This window comes from Olea europaea, unplaced genomic scaffold, assembly GCF_002742605.1.
Source record: "Olea europaea var. sylvestris unplaced genomic scaffold, O_europaea_v1 scaffold1668, whole genome shotgun sequence".
Classification (NCBI taxonomy): Eukaryota; Viridiplantae; Streptophyta; class Magnoliopsida; order Lamiales; family Oleaceae; genus Olea; species Olea europaea.
Window position 1 is genome coordinate 42,850 of NW_019234350.1, and position 25,776 is coordinate 68,625.

The following is a 25,776-nucleotide window of genomic DNA, read 5'->3' on the forward strand; positions in this document are numbered from 1 at the left end:
TTCACTCCAAGTGGCTGTGGAAAAGGATTTTCATCCACTGCCATCTTCTTCTTATCGTCGAACGTAATTCGTCCTGATTCAATGGCATCCTGCAATACATGGCGAAAAACCAAGCAATTGTTAGTCAAATGTGACCATGCATTATGCCACTTACAATATTTTTTACCCTTAATTTGTTCAGGGTTTGGCAATTTATGCTTATTGCTCAACTTTATCTGCTTATCCCTATATAATTTATCAAATATAAGGTCAACTTTGGTTACATCGAACGAGAACATTCTAGCCTTTATGTTTCCATCTTTCATGGGCTCATCTTTGTCCGATGGTCTAGGCTTAGCCATTATAGGACAAGTATACGTGTCTCCATTGACCAATTCGGCCAAACATATTTCGGCTTGATCGTATGACTCGTCACTGATGGTATGAACGTCAAAGTTTGGGTTTTTGTAATAAGTCCCTTTACTAGAATTTTTCATCTGTTCTTTTTCTCTTATCAGTCGTTCATACCTAATCACATTCGCACTCAACTGAAAAAGGTCAGAAAATTCCTTGTCTTGGAATTTCTTTTTTAAATCAAAGCTCAAACAGCCCTGAGCGATTTTGACAAATTCCTTTTCGGGCAGAGGTACAAAACACTTGCTTCTTGCTGTCTTGAACCTTTAGAGAAAATTTTCTGCCCATTCGTTTGGCATTTGACGTAGATTTGCCAAATCAGCCAAAGTGACTTCAGACTCAGTTTTATAAAACTGAGCGTGGAATAATTGTTCCAATTGTTGCCATGTTTGAACAGAGTTCGCTGGCAAATTGATGAACCAGGAGAAAGCTACTCTTGTTAATGAACTAGAGAAAAGCCTCATTTTATGGTAATCAGTTATATCACCACTTTGTAATGTGAATCGCCCTATGTGTTCTAGAGTAGACACCTTTCCTAATCCGGTAAACAGTGAGAATTCTGGTACTTTATACCCTCTAGGCCATGGATATGCTTGGTCTACCCAATCAGGATATGGCTTTGTGTAAGTCGGCCTAATGACAGGACGCACCCCAAAAGCCATATGATCCTGTACGATTTTCATAATCTGATTCCTCAACATGACGTTGGGGTCATATGGAATTTCTACAGGTTGGTTAACCAGTTGATTTGTATGAGGCTTGATGTTTGGTCCTTGATTGGCAACAAAGTTACCATAATTAGGGTCATTACCATTAGCCTGAACATCTATTCCCTCATTAACATGTGGGATATTCTGTCTATTGTTTAGGACATTATCTCTTACATTTGGATTACCCCCCAAGTTAGGCGTACCACTACCATTGTTCTGATTTGGCACTGCACCACCCCCTTGGTTTGAAGTAGAGGGACCAAAAAGTGGTTCTATCCTTTGATTCGGATTTAGGGCTGAGGGATTATGTCCCACAATTGTCCTAATTTGAAAGTGATTTACAAGAGGCATAACCGGTTGACATATTTGGCCTACTAACTTATTCATTATTTCGTTCAAAGTGTTTAGTTGTTTGGCCATGTTGTCATAATGTGCATTCCCATTTTGGGTAAATCTTTCCATATTATGAATACTTCGAAGATTTACTTGTTCAACAACATCTTGTGTGAGTTCTCCAAGTAGTGCACGCATGGTTCGAGGACTCAACTCTGTCATTGGTTCGTAACGACTGTTACTGCTCTGATTTTGTCCATTTGTTCGTGGAGAGGCATGCTGCTCCTCAAATCGCTCGATCACAGACTGGACTTCTCCCTAACTTGCTGCTTCCTTATCGGATCTCTGAGCCATATTGTTTTACCTTTTGTATTTTCAACACCAAACACCACTGTCCCACTGGGCGTACCAAATTGTTTCGCGCGGATTCGTCGCTAACAATTAAAAAGGGATCAGACGATCGTGTAAGGAACAAACCTCTTGAGACAAAGTTCCAAAAAGGGGTGTTCTTTATTGGCAATGTTTTTACAATCGGAAAGTAAAAACAGAATGCCTCCAAGGGGCGCAAGCACACGAGTTACTGAAAGAAGTGTTTAAATCTAAACTAAGAAATTTAAAATTACATGTTCTCTGTTCGAGAGTTTTTTGATTTTGGGGCCCCTTGCTCTATGTCTTTTCTTCCTTTTATACTCCCTGGATGATCTCTTTGTGATCAACCACCTAAAAACTGCTTGATCGTTTTATAACTGCCCACTTTCCTCGTAATGGCCAACTTGTCATGGAACTGCCTTTTTTAACTGCTGTCATTACTCTTCGTCGTTCAATTGTTTTCGATTGAATTCCTTGAATCGTGGAACGTGATAGGGCTGCTTAATAACTGCTTTGATAACTGCGCTTCTTGATAACCACAACATTTCATGTTTGCTAAGACCATGGGCGACTCGAAGGTTTGGGCGAGGATAGAGTAGCAGTTCTGGGCGACTGCATGGCACTCCATTCGCTCAGATCCTGGGCGATGGTGTTACCGCGTTCATGGGCTTCCCTATTTGGGTCTTCATCCTGAATTGTCTGATTGGACTTCATTCTTTGGGCTATCTGATTTGGGGATCCTCCAATTGGACTTCATTTCCTGGGCCGTTCGATTTGGGCTGAATTTTTATGTGTCAACAGTAATGTTTGTCGTCTTGTGCAATGTCATCTAGTTCGTAGTACCAATCGTGTCTCAAATAGTAGTATAGTCTTGATTGTATCAATTTGTCAAAATTTATAGCTCTGCATAGAACAGCCCCATAAGAGCATTTTATCTCTAAAGCTTTCCAATGGAAATACTCCTCGTATAAGTAAAATTTGACCTTGATCTTTTATCACCAACATCGAGGGCAGATCTTCTGCCACGGAACTGTGGCATTCGGATTTCATTGCTCATGCTTAAGTTCTTAACACAAAGCTGCACTTCGGTTTCGAGTTTTCGAAACTTGATATGTCTTCACAAGAACCTATCCAGTTACTCCCTTGCAGAGACTTAATGATTCCATCGAGATTCTGTTTAATTTCAAGTTCAATAAGTTTGTAATATTGAGAGTGCGTATGTGAAACTCATATGCCCATGATATGTGTCTTTTATGTAAGAAGGGGCCCCTCAAGTGCGTCTCTTCCTTCGGATATCTTACTATTTCATTGTACTCTACGCCATGCTACGTGTACACTTTCTGTGTACACATTTCTTTACACCCCTAACTTGGAGGGGGAGGGGGAGGGGGGGGCACACATAATATGTGAGGAATTGTAAGACTTTATGTACTCCGAAAAATGTACATATAGTCTTATCCTTCTATTTATTATGCATACTTGGATTCAGGTCATGCTACTCTTGGGCCAGGTTTGATTGGCCCTTTTTTTCATGGAAAATGGAATTTTTCACCAATTTTGTGTGTTTGATAGCAAAAGTTTTCCATGGAATTCGTTTTCTATCTTTTCCCCACACGTGCATTTTCCATGATTTGGTGTAAAATCAATTCTTACCAAAATAGTGAGAATTGGTTTACCATTTTTTTTTTATTTTCAGCAATGGGAACAAATTTTATCAACAATCGTAAAAAAATTTATCCCTTTAATTGACAATTTTTATAAAAAACAAAATCAAACGAATATCAAAATATAAATAGTTTTTGAATATTTTTTTCCTTGGCAATGGAAACAAATTCTAGTAACAATTGTAGAAGTAGATATCCCTTAAATTAACAATTTTCATAAAAACAAAGTCAAACGAATACCAAAAGACACTTTTATTTTAACATTTTCCAGGTGAAAAATTATATCAATCAAACACTATTTATTGACAATTCTCACTGAAACAAATTCTAGACAACTCAATTCACTTCAATTCGTTTTCTTTCCACCCAAATTCCAACTTTACAATCAAACGGACCCTTATAATTATTCCTATAGTTTTTATGTCTTCTGCGTCAAAGACTAAGCCTTTATTTGACAATTATTCTTTCAAAACTCTTTTTTTCTCAACCATTTTCAACCTCACATTTTCACAATAAAATATACTTTATGAAAATTCAAAATTTTTCCATATTTTTTAATCACACTTTATTCAAATATTTACTATTAAAAAACTCATTCTTTACGGAAAAAATCTGTCAAACAGGGGCCAAATATAATTTCCGGACAAAACCCTTGTATCATCACTTCATGAGGTGTCATGCTGGCAGAAGGGTCGTGGGCCCTAGTTCTCGTGGATTCTTGACTTGGCCACCACTTCTGATGTTACTGATTTGCATGCTAATTTTGTTCTTAATCAGAATGTTTTAATTCATTTGACATTTACGAAGAAATTGATGCTACAATCATTATTTGGCAGAATGAGGCTTATCGTTCACCACCAAATCTCGGTAAGCGATGTGCTGCACACGCTGTCTTCCATTCAGCTAATATTTACAGAAACTTTGTCTTAATGAATAATTTTGCTATAAGTCTGGAGTTTTATGTGTCAATTTTTAGAAACCGAACAGGATAAGTTTTAAGTAATAACAAGTTCCGAAAGACAAAAAAGAAAAAAAAAGAAAAAAAAAAAAGAAAGGTCGAGCAAAACTTTATATCTAGCTAGCGATTTGCTTACTTAGACATGACTATCCACTTCAGAAATGTCCAGTCAAAGAATCCCAAAGAAAGCTCTTTCCTGGGCATAATTTCTCAAGTAATCTCTTAAGTTTCCCGTCTTCTGCTTTCTTTTGAAGCTCAACCCCAAACGACTCTGGCATTCGCTGAAGGGATGATCAAAGTACAGGAAAAGAGTGAATAACTTGGTCATTAGGTGAAAAAAATAATAATAATAATAATAAAGTAAATCTACCTTTGCGAGCCAAATAATATAGGTAGCAGAATAGATTGCTTGTGTGTGATAGTCCTCAAAGTCATTATCAGGGATAATTGTGCAAGCCTCGTAAAGTTTTAATTCATTATCCACAAACTTGCTACTGTCACAAATATCAGTACTTTCGCAGCACAAAGGGCCGGATATGTTTAGATCACACGTTGCAAAATATTTCATCCAGAGCACTGAGAGGAAGCGCCGATGAAGCCATAAAGCCTTGAGAAAAACAAATACCACAGAACAAGCATAAGGACATACTTGATGCTCATTTTTGCACAGAACTAGAGTATAATGGACAAGGTTAGCATTTTTTACATTTTTAATACCATCCACTATGTCCCATCCATATTATGAAGCCAGTGGATAAGTTACAAATAATGTCACAACAGAAGCACAATACCAAAAAAGTGGGATCAAATTACGAGTCTTAGATCTTTCTAATATCCATATTAATTCAATTATATGATTTTGCGGTCATTGAAGTAATTTATTTGCAGAAAAAAAACTGCACTGATTACATACCTCTCTTCCTACATACCGCATTATCAACGACCCAACCCAGTCAAGCTCCTCCTGTCACGCATCCATTGCCAAAAGTCAAAGATCATAAGCTCTAAGAAAATAGAAAGGCAGAAAGAACACAAGTTTTTTAGAAGAAGTACAAGCCATCTAACATTTAAATATTTTATTTAATTATTATATTAAGAACATGCCACCTGACATTTAAATATCTGACTTAATTACAAATGAGATATTTGAAAATATTAGACTATTACCAAGACAAAAGGTCTATAAAGTGCTAAGATAACCCTTTCCTATTTAACTTTATTTTTATCTCTTCTTCGTGGAGGGACAATATATGTTATTGCAGCTTCCTTTATAGCCAAACTCTGGATGCCCAAGTATAGACAAATGATAACCAAACACTCAAGCAAACCAAAGCTTAAGGCCACCGCAATATTTAAATTAGACCAGTAAAAATTTGTTCAGGTATGCCTTGCAGAACAAATTCTTCAGTTACTCTGAGTTGCAGAATCTAAGAACTGATAATGGGAAATTAGAAATCCCCAACACTAAATGCTCCAAACTTGATCTATCAGTTGAACAATCAGCACACTTACGAGGCCTACGTTGTTGGACTATCCATCAGTTAATACACAGTACATTTTTAAATTCCCAGGCCCAACAATTGCAAAATTCATGAATCGCAGGATGGGAGTTTCTCCCTAATTGAAAAGTAAACTTCTGTCTCCAAATTTTATAATTGATAATAAATTCAACTTATGAAATCAAACACATGACACAGATGAAAATAAATGTGCTAGGCAATTATTTCACATTTTAGATGAAAGATAACAAATCTATAGTCAAACCTTTAACAATTGTTGAAGTTCTGCAGAAGATAAACTGTTTGGATCCTGACTATGCTGTAAATCCTCTACCATTCTGAGCAACAACCGCTGCCAATGAAAAAAGAGACCTTCATGGTAAGTTTTCTTCTACAAGCCACTTCCTCTACATAGCTGTAAGCCTATAAAATAATTGCCATAAACCATGTGATTTTTTTCAATTAATAATACTCCTCCCTAGGTGCAGAACATGATCAGGAGAGAAAAATTTACTTAATTGAGCAGACAAAGACGCCATATGGTTCTAAATATAAGAAGGCATACTATGAGGCGCACATACGAACACAGGATGAACACATAATGTTTCAAAAGTAGAACACAGGCACAGTTGGGACACGTTTACCAGAATGCTTTAAAGTTATGCATATTATATCATATATTTTCTTCTATACTTCTTCATTTTTCAATAAAAATCAATACATTTTTTAGCTATGTTTTGAATTTTGCAAGAGAAATCTTTTGAATTAAAAGACTGGCTATTTATTGTATTAAGATAACTTCAGACTGCAATATCTATTACTAGTTCAATGAGTCACTAAAAATCCCATTACCAACTCTTCCCGAAATTCAGACCATTTGTTCAAAGTTCATCCTGGTGCTTTTGCATTTACCCTTATAACTTCCCAAACTCCACTCGCATCTTTATAATTTTTTAGAAAGAGAACACTTCAGGGGAGCCTAAAATTATTAATGATGCAAGGAAATAATGTTATTGCACTTTTACTGGTTAAACATCCATAATCAGGTAAGAGCCACAAACATTCACAACTTGCAGAGCTCCATAATATTTGCCTCTTTTGATGACAGTTCATTTACAACCATAAGTAATCAGGTAAATCATAAATGTACTAAAAAGCATAAAACTTACAGTGCGGTAATGAAAACAAGAGTTATCAGCAACATGAAGCCCAGCCCAATCTCGAGACTTCTGCAACTCGTGGAGCACCTGGGTACGAGAACTAACATTTATTCAGAAAAACAAAAACTACATATGGCCACATGGAAACTGTTCTTCAGGACAAATAAAAATGAGACATGAATATGAGAACTGGAGTTGAAAACTGTTCTTGCTATATTGCAAAACATAAGATAGCTTCTCAAACCAAAAATTTTCTCCTTGTTTCACAATTGCAACGCAATTAGATAGATGAACTAAAACAACTTTGCTAATGAATCTTAACTTTCATCAGACCTGTGCTTCTGGCATGTAGGAAACTAACCAACAGCGATGATTCCAAGCACGATAATTCATTTTTGAGTTCTGCAACAAAAGAACCATATTAGTACCCTTCTGAATCACTTAAGATATTCAGTTTCTCAGTATATTCCATTTATGCTCTTGATGCAGGCAATATACAGGATCTTCTATTAGAAAATGACATGTCCAAGTTATGAAATTCATCGAGGGTAGATGTTTTGGAGTTTAAACAATTTAATTCTTCAAGTTTTGATCATCCCATGCTAGCACAGTCCTGTCCACACAAGTTTAATGAGTATTATGACAGTAGGACTAGAATTATCAGTGATACATGTTTCTAATATACATGGAAAGCTAGAGTTGCATGAAACTGATAGCAGACAGACTTGATGAAAAATAAAAGAGTTTCAACAAGAGTTCAAAGATGTATGACGAGGAGGTTCACATTAGCAAACAGTCCAAGAGGCAGTTAGAATTGAGACTTGGAAAAAAGTTACGAGATGAGCGCACTTGAAAAAAGTAAAACGTGAGAGAGAGTAGAATGTCCTAAAGGAAAGAAATCTGTTAATGTAAGTGAATATTCACTGTAAGATAAAGCTATGAGACTTCAGAAAGGTTGGCTTGAGCCAAAGGCTATAGTGAGATACATGGAATAGATTAGGAGAACTTCTCTCCATTAGGAAAGACAAATGCTACACATATATTGCTATCTTCGGCAGATAAACTTGGTCCTTCCAGTAATTTGATGTTCAGAATGCCTTTTGCACAATGATAAAGAAAAGCCTACATTGAGGCACCTACGTTTTCTGTGTCAACAACGTAACACCATGCAACAACAAAAAACTCTATAGTACGGACACTTCAACTAGGGTAGCACGTCCGTGTCGACACTTTCGATATTGACACTCCTTGAACACTCTACCATAAATATTTTTCTTTTTTATTAAAAATATTATATATTTTTAACTCCAAGTTATTAGTAAATAACAAATAAATACCCATACTAAAAGATTTCAACGAGAAAAATTAATAACAAGTATAAAAAAAATAAAATTTATACTATATAAATGAAGAATTTTAAAAGAAATAATCAATGTGTCAAGTCATTACTTTTTTAGACATTCGCGTGTCGACGTATCCGACACATATCGTGTCGGACACACGTGTCTGTATTAGTGCATCATAGACAAAAAACTATACCTTATCCTCAATTCCCAAAAACATAACATATCACGCAAAAACACATGGTAACCAACAAAAAGTTGGGAGATACCCAAAACCTGAAAAATAAAATGCATAAACAACAAGAAAAACTGAACAATTTATAGATAAGGAAATTTAATTTACTACCATGTGGTATCACAAATTTTTAAATGGATTGAGTAAACCAAAACTCCTACATTTGAAGCACATAAAACCAAAACTCCTACATTTGAAGCACATAAATAGCACCAAAATGGGTTTTAATATATCAAAAGATGTTACATCATACCTGTGATGGTCATGCTCCATGTCCAGGAAATTAAAATAAATTCAATCCATAAGACACGGAAAATGCTCAAAGCCCAAGCTCATGAAAGCATAACAGATGAACAAAATATACAAATATCAAAAATCAAATATGTTGACTCAAAAATGAAAATCTAGAGTAACGAACAGAATATGAATCATATCTCCAAGACAAAAGATTGAAGGAGAAAGGTTGACAATGAGTCGAAAGATTAAACCATGATACGTCACCTTAAATAATGGAGGTAATTATATAGGAATAGACATAAAGAGCAAGTAATGCAGCAGATTTCTTATTATAAATATTGGATGCGATGAAATTTTAAGCTATTTGAACCCAATTACATTGCAATCCTGGACCAGAATTTAACCTCAGCTAACATTTTCACCAGCTCAGATTCCCTTCCCACAATCTCTAACAGATTTGGACACTTTCCTGCTATCATCTTGATCACCCACCTCCTATCAACAATAGACATAATTAACACAGATTCAGCATGTTATGAGAATAAAAGAAGAGTAAGAATCGAATCAGGATGTCAGCATACAGTCATATATATACATCGATACTTAGATATGTTAGCGTGCGTCTGTGGTAGAGACAAAAGGCGGAAAGAACGTAGTTATTGTGGGTTTAGGAGGCAATGAAAGTATATTCTAAATATTAAAACAAAAAACGAGTTTTCATCCTTCTCTCACTGTAGCGTCATGCACATAGTAACATAGCTACTTGACCTACATAATATAGGGAACTGCCGATGTGCTCTACCTGTGGCTCCATGCACGTTCACTTTTAGGTGAATAGGAGAGAACAAGAGAAGATAAAAGCATTTCATCCATAAACATCTGAAATTGCTGCTTCTTTGACAGGACATGCTTCCTGCAAGTTGAAAACCAACATGCAATCAAAAGCCGAAGGAATATTAATTAGGTTCTGAAAAAAGTTTAAATGAAACAAATAACAAAATATTCAGCTTCTTCCTGCATCACTTGAGCTCCAGGAAGGGAATAAGCAGTTGGACTAGATCTTCAATGCGTTCACAAATTAAGCAGCCATAAATATTATTAAGATGTTGCTGGGACACCTCGTTAAAAAAAATAATAATAAAAATAAAAATAAAAATGATGTTGACAGTCTAAGAACTGCAAATAAAATTAAGTCCATAAAATAACTCCAAAAAAGTAGAGGCCTGAATTTTTTAAAGCTATCACGGCCACCTGATTCACCAATTAGTTACACACTATTCTGATTACTTAAGTTGTGAAACCTCCATAATCCCCTGGTACATCAAACGAGGTATTCTTAACTAATATTTTCATTCTCAAATGGATCTTTTGCAATCAGTTCTAAGTGCAATTTGTAAAACACTGGTTGTTTTACACAAGCTGTCATACCATGGAACTGTCATTTCCTTAAAAAATGGAGAAGAAGAAAAGAACTAAAACTGTAAATTATTTTCCCCAAAATGGTGGTAACCAGTAGAGCAAAGAGAACCTTGGACTGCCGTAAATGTGAAACTTTATTTCTTTTCATAAATAAATAAAAAATGTGAATGTTGAAGACACAATCAATATATGCCACATAGCTCACCTGGATTCTTTCACCAAGTCATTACAGAGCTGAAGGTTGAATTACTGACCAAGACTCTAGTAATTTAGAAATGATATCTATTGCTAACACAATTAGAAAATAATCACATATAAATGACATTCATAAGTTACTTGGCGGTGTAAATTTACACAGGCATCAGCATAAATCAAACGGAAAACCAAAGACCTTGAGTTCCATGCCGTGCCAAAATCAGAGCTTAGCAGAAGAAGCGCCCTGCTGTGTTTCATTACTTGACTTTCAACAATGTCGTGCGAAGTTGCAATTTCAGATTGATCTTTCTGTCCATCCAAGTAGCTTAACATTGTATACTGCTTGTGAGCTTCCATAAATGCATCTTTAGCTGCAGTATATAGTGGAAGTATAACCAAGGTTGAGATACCCAACTTATGTTCCCTATTCCAAAAGAACATATCAGAAGCAAATTCTGATGCGTGGAATAGAGTGATTCCATCTGCTGGCTGAGGGTCACATCGGGAAAATAAGGAAGGAACACTAGGTGCCTCTCCATTGAGTGCAGCAAACTGCGATGGATGAATAAACCCCACTTCGTCACTGTAAGCGGTAAAGATAATTGGAAGGATAAATAACATTAATATTATCAATATGATATGCTAGAACCGAAATGGGCCCCAATGGGGTAGTGTAATGACTTCAAAAGAAATGATGATGATCTGTATTAAGATACATATTGATTGCAGAAATTACAATTGGGTCGAGATATAAAACCACCTATGAAGAGTCTAAGCCCTTGTTTGGTAAAAATTAAAATTAAAATTTTAATCTAAGTCAAAATCAACAACTAATTTAAACCACACATTATGTGGAACCCATAACTTTTTAACCACACATTTCATCAACTTTTATCAAAATCTACTAAAAATATGATTAATCCCCACCAATTAGGGCCTAAATATGGAATCATTTGTCTAGCAATGTAATGATCAAAATGTCTTTGACATGGATTATTTACTTGCTTGTTAAAGTAGAATTGAGCATATATACGTAAATATGACAATAGAGGGGGAGAAATCCGCTATATTCCATAAAAGTTATTGAAATCACGTGATGTTGCTCTATTTGATTTATTTTCAATACAATTAAGCTTCCCAAAAATTGGTAGATTTTCATGAAGTTGATTACATTTTAACTTACATGAGAGGGTCGGATTCCAATATATTTTCCAGTTGGCTCAGGAGATCAGTCTTCACAGGAATAAATGGTGTGGAGCTTCTAGATTGCCTTTCTAATGATTGAGTATTACTATTAGAAGTGGCCATCCTACACAAGGAAATTATAGTGAGAACAATTTTAAATCTGTTGCTGCACAATTATAATTTAATAGTGGTGGACGCGGATATTTTAAGTTAGGGGGGTACAATCGAACTTGCAAAAAATTAAGCACAAAGATTTCACAATTGCCTAATAATACTACCACTATTTTTATTTTTTATTGAAGTTCCCACAAACCACAATTCTCTAATAATAATGTTGCCTCTATCTCACAAATCACAATATAAATCCCACAAATCACAAGGATGATCCATTTCAAATTCACAAATTACAAATATATTTCCATATAATTATGCTACATGTACATAATAAGTTTACATAATGGTCATGACGTGGTGAAATATGATTGGTCAGAATTTCTTCAAACAAATTAATAATAAATAAATAAATAAATAAAAAACAACTTTTTCACTCTCTTTTTGACCCTCATATAAACCATTATGCAACTGCACATGTACAAGTAGTATTATTCACTTTCATATTCCAAATAATGAGATATAGGCATACAGTAACAGACTAACAGTCAACAAAAGTAGAGGCCAAAGCAAAGCTGCAAAACTAACGGCGCGGACGGGCAGCAAAGCAAAAGCTGCAAAACTGTCATAAAACATGGATCAGTCAGACCTCAAAAGCTAGCCATTGAGGTTGGAGAACTCAAGCCTATATAAACCACACAAAAAAAGCTCATACTTCCGATGTGGGATTTAGGTGTCCATACACCACAATGGGAACCATGAGAAACCACCACGCCTCTGACTCAACGTCCATACACCCTAAGTGGTAACTGAGACCAAAAGACATGATGCCTGCTTTGAAATCATTGTTATAGAACTTGAAAGAGCTAGACCTCATAAGCTAGCCATTGAGGTTAGAGAATCCAGGTCTATATAAACCATACAAAGGAAACCCATACTTTCGATGTGGGATTTAGCTGCACATACACCCCAATGGGAACCATGACAAAAACTGATACCGATCTTTGGGCTTTGGTTTAGGGTTTGAACTTTGAATAATGAAGCGACAGCATGGCAGACCAGCAGCAATTGGAGCAGACTGGCAATCAACGGCGGGAGCTGAATTGGAAATGCAGGAGGGAGGAGGCAGGAGGATGAATTCAGTGGCGGAAGGGAAGGGAACAGAAGGGTTTTGATTTTCCAAGGGTAATGATTAATGGGTTATTTGCTTCAGTGGAATAGCCGAATGGGTTTTGGCATTTTGCAAAGGGCAACAGGAGAATAGAGAGGCTAAATCTCATATCCACATGGGTCCTTGTATTATATTATCCTCTTGGACAAAATTCATTTAAATTTTGGGCCATATTGTAAATTAATCAAATTTTTGGGTGCCTAATGAAATTAATTTTGACTGACTCATTTTCGGATAATATTTTGGTCTGGATCGTCTATTAACCAGTTGGCTGTTAACCGACGAAACAAACACAGTACTAAACACTGTTGTCTGTTCGAGTTTTGGTAATATGTACTACAATCTTTTTCGTGAACGATTATGAAAATGGAGGCATTTCCACATTTGGAGGTGTTCATCTGATGACAGTGAAGAATAATGAAGATGGGACAATGGATATTGATCAAATTGAAGCAGCTATAAGAGATCCTGCTTTTGAGATATGTTATCCAACTACTAGGCTCATTTGCTTGGAGAATTCACATGCACAGTAAGTGTAACCTTCCAGCAGAAGACTCTTTTGAACATTTTTATGCATTTTACCCTGTTTCTACGCTCGAAAGCAAACACAAACAGAACAAAAAGGAAATTTACTTGGAAATCACCGATATTTATAGCAGTTCGCTCTCAGTACTCAAGCAAAATGGATAAAGACCTTTTGCACAGATTGCTCTGGCTAGTTTTATGAGGTTTTGCATAGCATTTGGCGAGTTATTAGTTCACATACCCTATCAACATATGATCATGTCAAGCATTTGATTTGTTTCCAGCAGTTTTTTGTGCTCCTATCATACTTGCTTGAATTATTTTCAGGATGGGGGTGGGGACACTTGGATAGCTCTCTGGGTTTCGTTGGAAGATGATGTTTTTCTGTTTCTTTATTAAAGCATGTTCCCAAAAACCAGAGATCTTATAAAATTTATTTGTGGCTAAGTATGAAAAGATATGGAAACTATGGGGTTGCTTAATCTTTTGCAGAATCAGAGCTCGTGAAAGTTAGAAGAATAAAACTATGCCTGCAAAATTAAGTTAACAAATACAGTTGTTTTTTCCTGTTCTTTTCTTCTGTATGTGCATGATTTTTGCTCACCGTCTAACAATCTTCACTAGCACTTCCTGATAATGTCACGGTGAAGTATGGTAGAATGATAATGATTCCTACTATGGTAAGAAAGTAAGGAGAGAGAAAAGGTAAAGGTCGGAGGGTATCTCATTTTTCCTCTTGTTATTCAATTCGTCAAAAGTCAGATAGATTGAAGGATTGGACTGAGAAGCACAAATGACTGGTTCAAGCTTTTTACTCTCAAAGACACATCTAGTACAGGGTAAAAAACTGAAGTGTGATAATAGTAAATTCCATCATTTCTCCCTCATACCATACTAGTATATCTTTTAGACCTTTAGTTATGTGTCAATACATATTATTTGAGAGACATCTTGCTTTTGCTAGTTTTACATCTGAGGATATGAGAGACATTTTTCTTGTGCTACTTTTATGTCCGACAATAGTAGTATTTTGGTCCAAAATGTCTATGTTTCTGTGGTGTTTCAGCAGAAGATATCTGTGGTTAGGGTATTAGGTGTATTTCGTGTGTGCTTAATTTTTGTCATACATTAGAAAGGAACACCCTATGATAAGTTGATTTTTGATGAAGGTCGATTAGTTTTCTGAAATCCTTGGTTTCTAATCCCTCCAATATTTGTTGTTCACGATCTCTAGTCATCTCTATTTTCTATAGATGGTTGATCTGATTTGGTTCTCTTCCTCATGGGCAGGAGTATTGCCGCCACCGTAAGTTCATGATTGCAAATTGATGCTTTTATTGGCATCAATTTAAGGGAGGATGTCAGTAGCATATAAAAAAAGCTCATATATCAGGAAATCTATCATATTTAATAGGTTACCATTCATGAATAATTGTAATTGATTGCTACCACATTTAAAACGCCAATCACGGTTATAGTCTTGTTCTTCTAAGATTGAGATATGGTGAATAAATAAGTTTGGAGAGATTCAACAAATTTTTCAATCTTAACCGCATCTAAATCCTTGCTCTCCTCAATAGCCGTGATTTTAGGTAAGATTTTGTGTACTTGTTAGTATAGTAAGGTAGGGATGCCGTCATTGGTGGATTTAATTATGGAGTTTTAACCCCATCCTATAAATCACCCTCAATCTATAAAACATTCCACACGCATTTTATCAATGAACACAAAAACGGAAGCATGCAAATTGCAGATATTTCCAGAAATAATCAGTGAATTAAGACTAGTAGTAGACTGAAATCTAGAAATTTCAGAATGAATTATGATTACTTCATAGGGTGAAATCTATGAAAACCAAAGAATGAAAATAAGAAAATTGAAAAATGATCTAGAATGGGATCTAAAATTGATATATAGCCTTTCCAGTCTCTCTAATGCACGCGACTTGAAATGAACAGTGTTTTTTTTCCCTTTCTTTCTTATTTTACAACCACCAGTTTGAGACCTCCATATTCATCAAATAATAGAAGTTTAACTCAACAAATAGTTAACAAGTCATCCAAATTATGCCAAGGTTAGGCAACAATTACATTTCACTTAAAGATCAAAGACAGAAGTGATAAACATATAATTGATCACAGCTATTATAATAAAAACATTTGAAAACTAGCCCTTTCTAAAATAATCAAATGGTTCGCCAAAATGTCAAGTCAAAATGGATCTTAATAGACTGGATTATTCATTGTGTGAAATTCTTGCACATGGCAGGACGTTGTTTAGCAATAAATTCTATGGAATGGCAACAGGAAAAGATTGTTGAAAAGAAAAGACAGAACTTCAAATTCATCCGATCCAGTAAAGTACCCAGGCTCTCCAACTGAAATTCAGATCACTAGAAGTTTCATCAGATACAAGAGATGCAAACATAGAGATTTAAAAGGAAGTTTCTTCAAATTCCAAATTCACTATTCAGTTTATTCAAAGCAGAACTTTCATTTTGAATTTAACCCAAAGCAATTGAATGAAAATTATAGATTTGTACAGACGATCAGATCTCTGCAGGATCAACTTCAGTTTCACCAAAGCTGTTGATCCCGAAGGTGATTGGTATTCAGTTTATAAGTGTGAGGGAAAGGCTTGAGCTAGCTTTTGGGGTTTAGAGGCCGAATACCACCCAAATAAACTAGGAGAAAAAATCGCCTGATTCTGAAACCCAAAATCTAACGCGTAAAATGGAATCTCAAATCAACATTCAAATCCAATTAAGAAAAGGGGAAGTAAAAAAAGGATCATTACCTGACGATTGATTGATTTGATGAGAAATATATGCGTATGCTAGTTTTCCTTTGCTCTTTCTGTACAGATTCTAAGAATTACAAATTTACATAACGCAAATGAATAATTCCTTGAAAAGAAAATGAAAAAGTGATTGGGACAAGAATTTTATTAAAAAAGGAAAAAAAAGAAAAAGTGATTGGGACCAGAATTTTATTAAAAAAAATAATAATAAATAAATAAATAAATAAAAAAGGAGTTTTGCAGTTATAAAACCTCTGGGTTTGGGAAAACCAACGAAACGCCTGCCAAACCTCATCTGTGGGTGTTTTTTTATGGGGGATTTGATAAAAAAGCCTAGTCAAACAATGATTTTGATAAAATAACCTTCCTTCAATGTTTCTTGGTCAAATGGCCTTCATTTATAAAATACAATAAACAAATAATGTCAAATATGTAAAATACCCTCATCATGAAAAATACCCAAATACCCCTTTCAATCCAATTAAATCTCTCAATTCATCTACAAAATGCATTAACCTGTTTTCCCTGTGATTTCTTCCCTAAAATCTTGATATTCATTGTATTTTTCTTCTNTGTTCCCAAAAACCAGAGATCTTATAAAATTTATTTGTGGCTAAGTATGAAAAGATATGGAAACTATGGGGTTGCTTAATCTTCTGCAGAATCAGAGCTCATAAAAGTTAGAAGAATAAAACTATGCCTGCAAAATTAAGTTAACAAATACAGTTGTTTTTTCCTGTTCTTTTCTTCTGTATCTGCATGATTTTTGCTCACCGTCTAACAATCTTCACTAGCACTTCCTGATAATGTCACGGTGAAGTATGGTAGAATGATAATGATTCCTACTACGGTAAGAAAGTAAGGAGAGAGAAAAGGTAAAGGTCGGAGGGTATCTCATTTTTCCTCTTGTTATTCAATTTGTCGAAAGTCAGATAGATTGAAGGATTGGACTGAGAAGCACAAATGACTGGTTCAAACTTTTTACTCTCAAAGACACATCTAGTACAGGGTAAAAAACTGAAGTGTGATAATAGTAAATTCCATCATTTCTCCCTCATACCATACTAGTATATCTTTTAGACCTTTAGTTATGTGTCAATACATATTATTTGAGAGACATCTTGCTTTTGCTAGTTTTACATCTGAGGATATTAGTATATCTTTTAGACCTTTAGTCAGATGCGAATACATATTATATGAGAGACATTTTTCTTGTGCTACTTTTATGTCCGACAATAGTAGTATTTTGGTCCAAAATGTCTATGTTTCTGTGGTGTTTCAGCAGAAGATATCTGTGGTTAGGGTATTAGGTGTATTTCGTGTGTGCTTAATTTTTGTCATACATTAGAAAGGAACACCCTATGATAAGTTGATTTTTGATAAAGGTCGATTAGTTTTCTGAAATCCTTGGTTTCTAATCCCTCCAATATTTGTTGTTCACGATCTCTAGTCATCTCTATTTTCTATGGATGGTTGATCTGATTTGGTTCTCTTCCTCATGGGCAGGAGTATTGCCGCCACCGTAAGTTCATGATTGTAAATTGATGCTTTTATTGGCATCAATTTAAGGGAGAATGTCAGTAGCATATAAAAAAAGCTCATATATCAGGAAATCTATCATATTTAATAGGTTACCATTCATGAATAATTGTAATTGATAGCTACCACATTTAAAACGCCAATCACGGTTATAGTCTGGTTCTTCTAAGATTGAGATATGGTGAATAAATAAGTTTGGAGAGATTCAACAAATTCTTCAATCTTAACCGCATCCAAATCCTTGCTCTCCTCAATAGCCGTGATTTTAGGTAAGATTTTGTGTATTTGTTAGTATAGTAAGGTAGGGATGCCGTCATTGGTGGATTTAATTATGGAGTTTTAACCCCATCCTATAAATCACCCTCAATCTATAAAACATTCCACACGCATTTTATCAATGAACAGAAAAATGGAAGCATGCAAATTGCAGATATTTCCAGAAATAATCAGTGAATTAAGACTAGTAGTAGACTGAAATCTAGAAATTTCAGAATGAATTATGATTACTTCATAGGGTGAAATCTATGAAAACCAAAGAATGAAAATAAGAAAATTGAAAAATGATCTAGAATGGGATCTAAAATTAATATATAGCCTTTCCAGTCTCTCTAATGCACGCGACTTGAAATGAACAGCGTTTTTTTTTCCCCTTTCTTTCTTATTTTACAACCACCAGTTTGAGACCTCCATATTCATCAAATAATAGAAGTTTAACTCAACAAATAGTTAACAAGTCATCCAAATTATGCCAAGGTTAGGCAACAATTACATTTCACTTAAAGATCAAAGACAGAAGTGATAAACATATAATTGAACACAGCTATTATAATAAAAACATTTGAAAATTAGCCCTTTCTAAAATAATCAAATGGTTCGCCAAAATATCAAGTCAAAATGGATCTTAATAGACTGGATTATTCATTGGGTGAAATTCTTGCACATGGCAGGGCGTTGTTTAGCAATAAATTCTATGGAATGGCAACAGGAAAAGATTGTTGAAAAGAAAAGACAGAACTTCAAATTCATCAGATCCAGTAAAGTACCCAGGCTCTCCAACTGAAATTCAGATCACTAGAAGTTTCATCAGATATAAGAGATGCAAACGTAGAGATTTAAAAGGAAGTTTCTTCAAATTCCAAATTCACTATTCAGTTTATTCAAAGCAGAACTTTCATTTTGAATTTAACCCAAAGCAATTGAATGAAAATTATAGATTTGTACAGACGATCAGATCTCTGCAGGATCAACTTCAGTTTCACCAAAACTGTTGATCCCGAAGGTGATTGGTATTCAGTTTATAAGTGTGAGGGAAAGGCTTGAGCTAGCTTTTGGGGTTTAGAGGCCGAATACCACCCAAATAAACTAGGAGAAAAAATCGCCTGATTCTGAAACCCAAAATCTAACGCGAAAAATGGAATCTCAAATCAACATTCAAATCCAATTAAGAAAAGGGGAAGTAAAAAAAGGATCATTACCTGACGATTGATTGATTTGATGAGAAATATATGGGTATGCTAGTTTTCCTTTTCTCTTTCTCTACAGATTCTAAGAACTACGAATTTACATAACGCAAATGAATAATTCCTCGAAAAGAAAAAGAAAAAGTGATTGGGACAAGAATTTTATTAAAATAAAATAAAATAAAATAAAATAAAAAAGGAGTTTTTATAGTTATAAAACCTGGGGTAGTGTTTAGAATGGTTGGAAAATTGATTCTATTTTTCACAATGGCTTTTTGTGTTGGACGTATTATTTTATTCTTATTATAATTAGTTATAAGATGTTTCTTGTATCTTTATAAATTTGTTAATCAGGACCTATATCTATATTTTTCAATCTTTCAAACACTTTTAAATATTCTTTGTATCTTGATAATTCTTTAAAGATCCTAGACTGACCTTTCTTGGTTATATATTCTAGAACTAATCCTCCTGAAATTTCTTCTTGTATATCTCTATGTTTAGTTATAATATTCTCTACCTTTCTTATCTCTCTACTAGTTCCTACAAAATCAAATCTTATATTATTCTTACAATTATAATCTATTTCTCTATATATTTCTTCGATTTTTTCTTTACCAACAGGAAATATATCTTCAGATTTTTCTGCTAACTTAAATAAAAACGAAACATCTTTTTCATCTAATAATATAATATTATTATCATCATTAGTAGTGGAAGTGGATACTTATGAATTGTTCATCAGAATAATTAAAGCATAAGCATGTAAAAACAAGTAAATAGCTTACAGTAATCAAATGGAAGTAAACAGGCTTTCCCTCCGGTATGCTCTTATAGATGCTTTACATGTACTTAATCAACCTTCTAAATCAAGTAAAGGTTTAAAATGTTTTTGAAATCATTTGGGTCCACAACTGCTTCCTCAAAAGGCTTTTCAATTAAAAGTTGCATTTCTCATTCTAAAGAACTAGCCGTGTTACCACAGACGCTATTTCACAGTATCCAGAGTCTTTGTTTTCACCTCTCTCCAAACTCTTTTCAGAATTAAGTTCTTACTTGGAACGAAATTTTAAAAGATAACTCACACACAAGGTACTCCAATTTTGTTAGAAAATGCTTTTTTCCCCTAAAACCATTCATCAAAGTCGGGTACTTTAGCATGGCTAACATCCATTCAAAATGAATGTTTTGAAAATCTTTTAAAATCTCTATCTGTACTGTCGAGGAATCATGAGAATTTTAACGAAATCCTTTTATGAAAACTTTGTTGAACATGACAAACTTTACTTTGATATTCATAAATTGAAATTGTACATGCTTACAAACTATATTTACTTACCTTTGGTACTCACCTTATGAAGTTTAGAACTCCAAAGTGATTACCTTATTACATATTTTACTATCTTCAAGTTATCTAATATTTTTCTGAATACAAGTGATGTATACAGATTACAAAAGATATATCTCTAAGATGTGCTTCCTCCGAGTGTTTAAGAGATAAGTTCTTTCGAGATGTTCTCCTTCTTCCTTCTTGTCTAATTTTATAGAAGCCTTTGAGAATCTTATTTTGACAGGTGTTTTTCACTTTTCTTTGTTGGGTAGCTAAGTCATCTTATTTCCACCGAATTCTTCATTATCTTCTTGCTAGGTGGACCTCTCCATTTGAAATTATATGCCTTGTCTTTTAAGTTTTTCAGCCACTTGTGATAATTGGTGGGGAGTAGTCACAATTATGGAGATTTTTCTTGTACTATCTTCTGTTTTTTAATAGCCACAGTTTTTCTTTAATAAATCTCTTTATTAAAGTAGTGATAAAGGGCTACTTTTGTCACCATCACTCCATTTTTGAATTAAAGAATTCTGCAGGAAATTCTTCATCATTAAGGGATGCTTGACTCATATCTTCAACTACACAGTATTCACAATGGTGATCACTGTAGTTCCAAAGTAATTTGCATAATTTTTTAGCCATATCTTCTGATCCATGCATTTGATTGGAAATAATTGCAGATAATAAATGGTCGAGATAACAAATATCTTCTTCTTTGGTAGCCATCCTTGCATTGGAATATATAATATGATCTTCAAATGGATAAACTCATATTTTTTCTTTCTCAGTAATTATCTGAGTTACATGTTCAAATATCTCTTTGTATCATTTTGCTCTTTTGTATGGTATCATATTTAGAATATCTTGATATCCATTTTTAACAACATTTTGATTGGTTGGTAAAAAATGTTGATTTGTAAGTCCCATTTTNTTTACTGGGATATATATAGAGTATATTTCCTATCTCAAAACAATTTTGAACCCAGTTGACTGGTGCTCCTGGATAAAAATTTATCTTGTTGTATTTTGAATAGTGGAGAGTCTTCATCCACTTTCCAATCTCCAGATACCAATCTGATAAAATATTGAAAATAACAATAAAGAGTGTTACTTCTTCGTGGTTATCTTTTTTGGGAATTTTTGTTTCATGGCATATCTTGACAATATCTTTTTGATCTATCCTTTCAATAGAAAGTTTAGATTGAGTTTGGCTCTATGAAGAGTTACCTTCTCTTTTGATATCTTGAATATCTTTATTACTAGTAATAGGTTCAAGTTTTCCTTGTGAAGGAGTTCCTATTACCTTCTTTTCTTTCCCTTTATTCTCGGGGAGAGCGCTAGTATTCACAAGTCCCTGCGAAGGGATACTAGATTTGATAGAAGTAACTTCTGCCTCAAGGCTATATTTTTGCCTCGAAGGCTATCTTGGATATTCTAAATTTGTGTTTCCAAATAGAAAACTTTTATCTCAAGTATCTGGACTTTCGTCCTTAGCTGTTCTAGCTCCATCCCTGTTAAGATAATCAGGTAAAAAATTAGTTTTACCTTTTATATATTCAATATCGAATTTGAAATATGAAAACCAAATTTGTATCCTAATAATATATCTATTGGCAATAGATGGATCAACATTATTTTTCAAAAATACTTTAACTTGAGTATTATCAGTTCTAATCAAGAACTTCTTTGATAATAGATAGTTTTCATATTTTTGAACTCCTCTTTTAACTGCAATGAGTTCTTTCCTGTTTGTCTCATATTTTGTTTCAACTTCTTTGAATATTTCTGATGTAAAACCTGCAAGTATCTCGGGATAAAAATAATTTTTTTCACATTTATATTCTTTATGATTCTTTTTCACCTTTAACACTACTCCCCAATAATAATCTGAAGCATCAGTTTCAAGGATAAAGAAATCTTCTTCTTGTGGTATTACAAGTTTGGGCAATACCTTTAACTCTTCTTTTACTTTCCTTATATTTTCACAATCTTGTTTTTCCCAAAGCCATATAATATTTTTTCTTAATTTTGGAAGAAAATAATTTTTTAATTTGGCACAATTCTCAACGAATTCTTCAGCATAATTTAATATACCAAGGAAGTTTTGTACTTGTTTTTTATCTTTAATTTTTTTGGGAAATTCTTGAAATTTTTCTCCAATATGGGATTGCAATTACAATTTTCCTTCTTTTATAAATAATCCTAAAAATTCTATTTCTATTGTAGCTATCTCAGCTTTCTTTTGAGAAAGTGTAATACCATGTTTTTTCATAATATAACAGAATTTCTCAAGATGTTCAATATGTTCATCAATGTTATTTGAATGAATAAGTAAATCATCTACATATGCAATACAGAAATGAGTAATTGGTTTAATTACCTCATCCATCCTTCTTTGAAATATCTGTGGTGCATTTTTCAACCCAAATGACATTACATTCCATTCGTATTATCCTAAAGGATTGGGTGTACTAAATGCAGTTAATGGTTTACTTTCTTCTGTAAGCATGATTTGCCAAAATCCTGATTTACGGTCAAATTTTAAAAATATCTTTTTATTCTGTACTTGCTTAATAAGGGTGTCCTTATTTGGCAAATAATATCCATCAAACTTGGTAATTTCATTTAACTTTTTATAGTTTATCACCATTCTGGCTTTTCCTCTTTTTATCTCACTATGTTTCCTAGCCATAAAGGCTGGGCTGCTATGTGGGCTTTTACTAGACCTAATCAATCTGGCTTCTAGCAATTCTTTTATCTAGTCTTTAAATTCTTTTTGATCATCAACACTATATTTCATAGGTTTGACTCTTACAATTGCGTCTGGATTGGTTAATTCTATTTTTGCCTTTACTTTGTCTGTATTCCATTTTTCTAATGAATTTTCATAATATGTTTCAGAAATTTTTTTTTTCAGTTTTTCAATCCTATTTTCTGTTGTCATTTTTAAGATTGTAACTGGTTTAAATTTTTCTGTACTCCAACATCCACCACGCTGGGTTGAGGAGCTCTGATGGTTTATATCAGTATATGCTATTGTAACAGCTTTATTTATTTTTGGTGTAAATATTTTATGTGCACAAGGTGTTGTGAACATATACTTATCAATATATTGTGTAAATGGTGCATATTTTAATAGGAAATTTTGTCCTAGTATATCACATCCAATTGTGGTTGACATGTATATTGTATCAACAAATACTTCTCTAAAGGAAATTAGAAAAAGTACTTGCGTAGCATATTTGCTGTATATTATCTTATTTTCACCTGCTGTTGTAGAGGTGACTATTTTCTTTGAATTGTATATCCAGTATTCAGATGGTAATACATTTGGTAAGTATAAGCTTATTGTACTTCATGTATCTAAGTAAACATGAAATTTAATTCTACAATAACTTTTTATATTAAGTGTAATTTCAATATATGGACTCATGGAATTAGTGCTTATTACTCTTTCCATGATAACAATGATTTCATATTTTCATCTATTCTTGATATGATGATTGAGTTATCATCAACTGTTATCTTTAAATATCCTTGGCAGATTTTATAAGGACTATATTTCTCAAGAAAGTTCATTCCTAGTAGAATATGTAAACGATCTACTCCATATAATTCATCTTTATATAGAATTATTTTTTTAATATATTCTTTCTAATCCTCTCTTATAAGTATAAGAGGGAACTTAACATATTTTCTTATTTCAAGATTATTTCCTAAATAATCTTTTAATATATATGGTTCTGGTATTTCAAAATCTATTAAATGACTAACAAATTTAGCATTTACATGACTTTTATCTGCTCCAATATCTATGAGGACAAGAAGATTCTTCTTATATCCTTCTTGATTTACATATCTTGTCTTAATGTAATATTACGAACTTGATGGTTCAGCAATACTTAAATTCTTAAGTTTGCTTATCCTAGAGTCTTGTCTAGAGGAAAATCTTGCAATAAGATTATCTCCTTCTAAACTGACACTATTACTTCTTATTAGTTCTCCTTCAGAATTTATTTCTCTAACTTATTTGTGCAAATCAAGCATTATCTGTTCTGATATAGTGATTTCATGTTCTTGGTATTTCCTAGGAGGTATATATTGTGCTAATTCCTCAAAATATTTATGTATAATAATATTATCAGTTATTTTCCTTAAATTGTTATGATGGCCGGTACTAAAAGCAAAAATTGATTTTATACTTATACTAATAGCCTTACTTCTTCGTAACATTTTCAAGTTTCCAATTCTATAGTATAAATTGAAACTTTGGTCAATATTTTCATCATTTAATGATATTGCATAATTTGATTTTACAGTAAATATTATCTTCTGATAGACTAAGTTTCCTACGACTGTTCCTAATAGAGCATCTATAGGATCTTGTAAGATTCTGTTGTCCATACAGTATATTTCTATTGGTATGTTCATACCTTCTCTAAAAAATCCTTTTACCATTATTTGGACTCCTCCTATTTCAATACATTTTAATTTGTTTCTTACATTTTCTGAGATTTTGGATAACTTTTGTTTTACCCATTCTTTTGTAATTATAGGAATTCTTGCTTTTCCTATAGTATCTTCTATATTGATAGACATTTCTTTATCATTCATACTTACAATTGTTTTATTTACTCTTAGTAAAATTCTTAAGAATCCTTGATGGAATACATTTTTTTCTTGTAGGTCTAATATCTTCTTAGTGATTCCTGTGTATTTTTTAATATCAAAGGTAATTTCTTGATTTATACCTTCTATAGAGTTTTCAACTTCTTCAGTTGTTTCTATTTCTATTTCTGATTGTTGTATCTCTTGATTCATATATACTATCTCCTCATAATCTTCTTCTAATGAGGATGTATTTAATTCATAAATGCTACTGCATTCACTACTTATATTTTCAAAATATTCAATTGGTTCTATGTCACTATTATTTTGGAATTTTTTATAAATTCTAAGAGTTTTTATATTTTGTCTATTTTTCTTTTTAGAATATTGAGGGGCAATGTGTCCTTTTTCATTACAAATAAAACATCTACATTTTTTTATATTTCTTGATTTAGGCTTTTGATTCCAATTTCTTTTCTTAAAATATTTTTTGTATGGTTTAAAATTTCTCTTATTGAATTTTTTATAGTTTT

At 33.4% G+C, this 25,776-nt stretch overlaps 1 protein-coding gene and 1 long non-coding RNA gene across 6 annotated transcripts in view; one reads left to right on the plus strand and one right to left on the minus strand.

Moving 5' to 3' along the window:
• LOC111377545 overlaps positions 1-16,580 on the plus strand; it is a 19,507-nt gene extending 2,927 nt beyond the window's left edge. Inside the window, exons 2-4 of the long non-coding RNA XR_002699744.1 lie at positions 3,885-3,891; positions 7,639-7,640; positions 16,550-16,580. This is a non-coding gene — a long non-coding RNA (uncharacterized LOC111377545). The remainder of the gene's footprint in view (positions 1-3,884; positions 3,892-7,638; positions 7,641-16,549) is intronic.
• LOC111377543 (protein prenyltransferase alpha subunit repeat-containing protein 1) lies at positions 4,320-19,452 on the minus strand. Of its 5 annotated transcripts, none has more exons than XM_023000671.1 (11): positions 19,321-19,452; positions 11,699-11,824; positions 10,712-11,098; positions 9,704-9,814; positions 9,306-9,396; positions 7,420-7,488; positions 7,096-7,173; positions 6,192-6,278; positions 5,341-5,391; positions 4,798-5,034; positions 4,320-4,708 (listed from the first exon to the last, which is right to left on the minus strand). In XM_023000671.1, the coding sequence occupies exons 2-11, from the start codon at positions 11,821-11,823 to the stop codon at positions 4,583-4,585; spliced, it is 1,362 nt and encodes a 453-aa protein (XP_022856439.1). In that variant the 5' UTR covers position 11,824; positions 19,321-19,452; the 3' UTR covers positions 4,320-4,582. The 5 variants fall into 5 exon arrangements, with proteins under 5 accessions (XP_022856439.1, XP_022856438.1, XP_022856440.1 ...); XM_023000670.1 differs by lacking the exon at positions 19,321-19,452 and adding an exon at positions 16,304-16,447; XM_023000672.1 differs by lacking the exon at positions 19,321-19,452 and adding an exon at positions 16,304-16,446 and having other exon boundaries at positions 10,712-11,067.
• Between the last annotated feature and the right edge of the window lie 6,324 nt (positions 19,453-25,776).

What these genes read in the sequence shown, in the direction of transcription:
- LOC111377543 (XM_023000671.1), bottom strand. Translation starts at nt 11,823, where the DNA reads ATGGCCACTTCTAATAGTAATACTCAATCATTAGAAAGGCAATCTAGA. An exon ending in GGCACGGCATGGAACTCAAG is followed by an intron (nt 9,815 to 10,711) that starts GTCTTTGGTTTT and finishes TTCAACTTGCAG; the next exon opens with GAAGCATGTCCTGTCAAAGA. An exon ending in CCTACATGCCAGAAGCACAG is followed by an intron (nt 7,174 to 7,419) that starts GTCTGATGAAAG and finishes TCTCGTACCCAG; the next exon opens with GTGCTCCACGAGTTGCAGAA.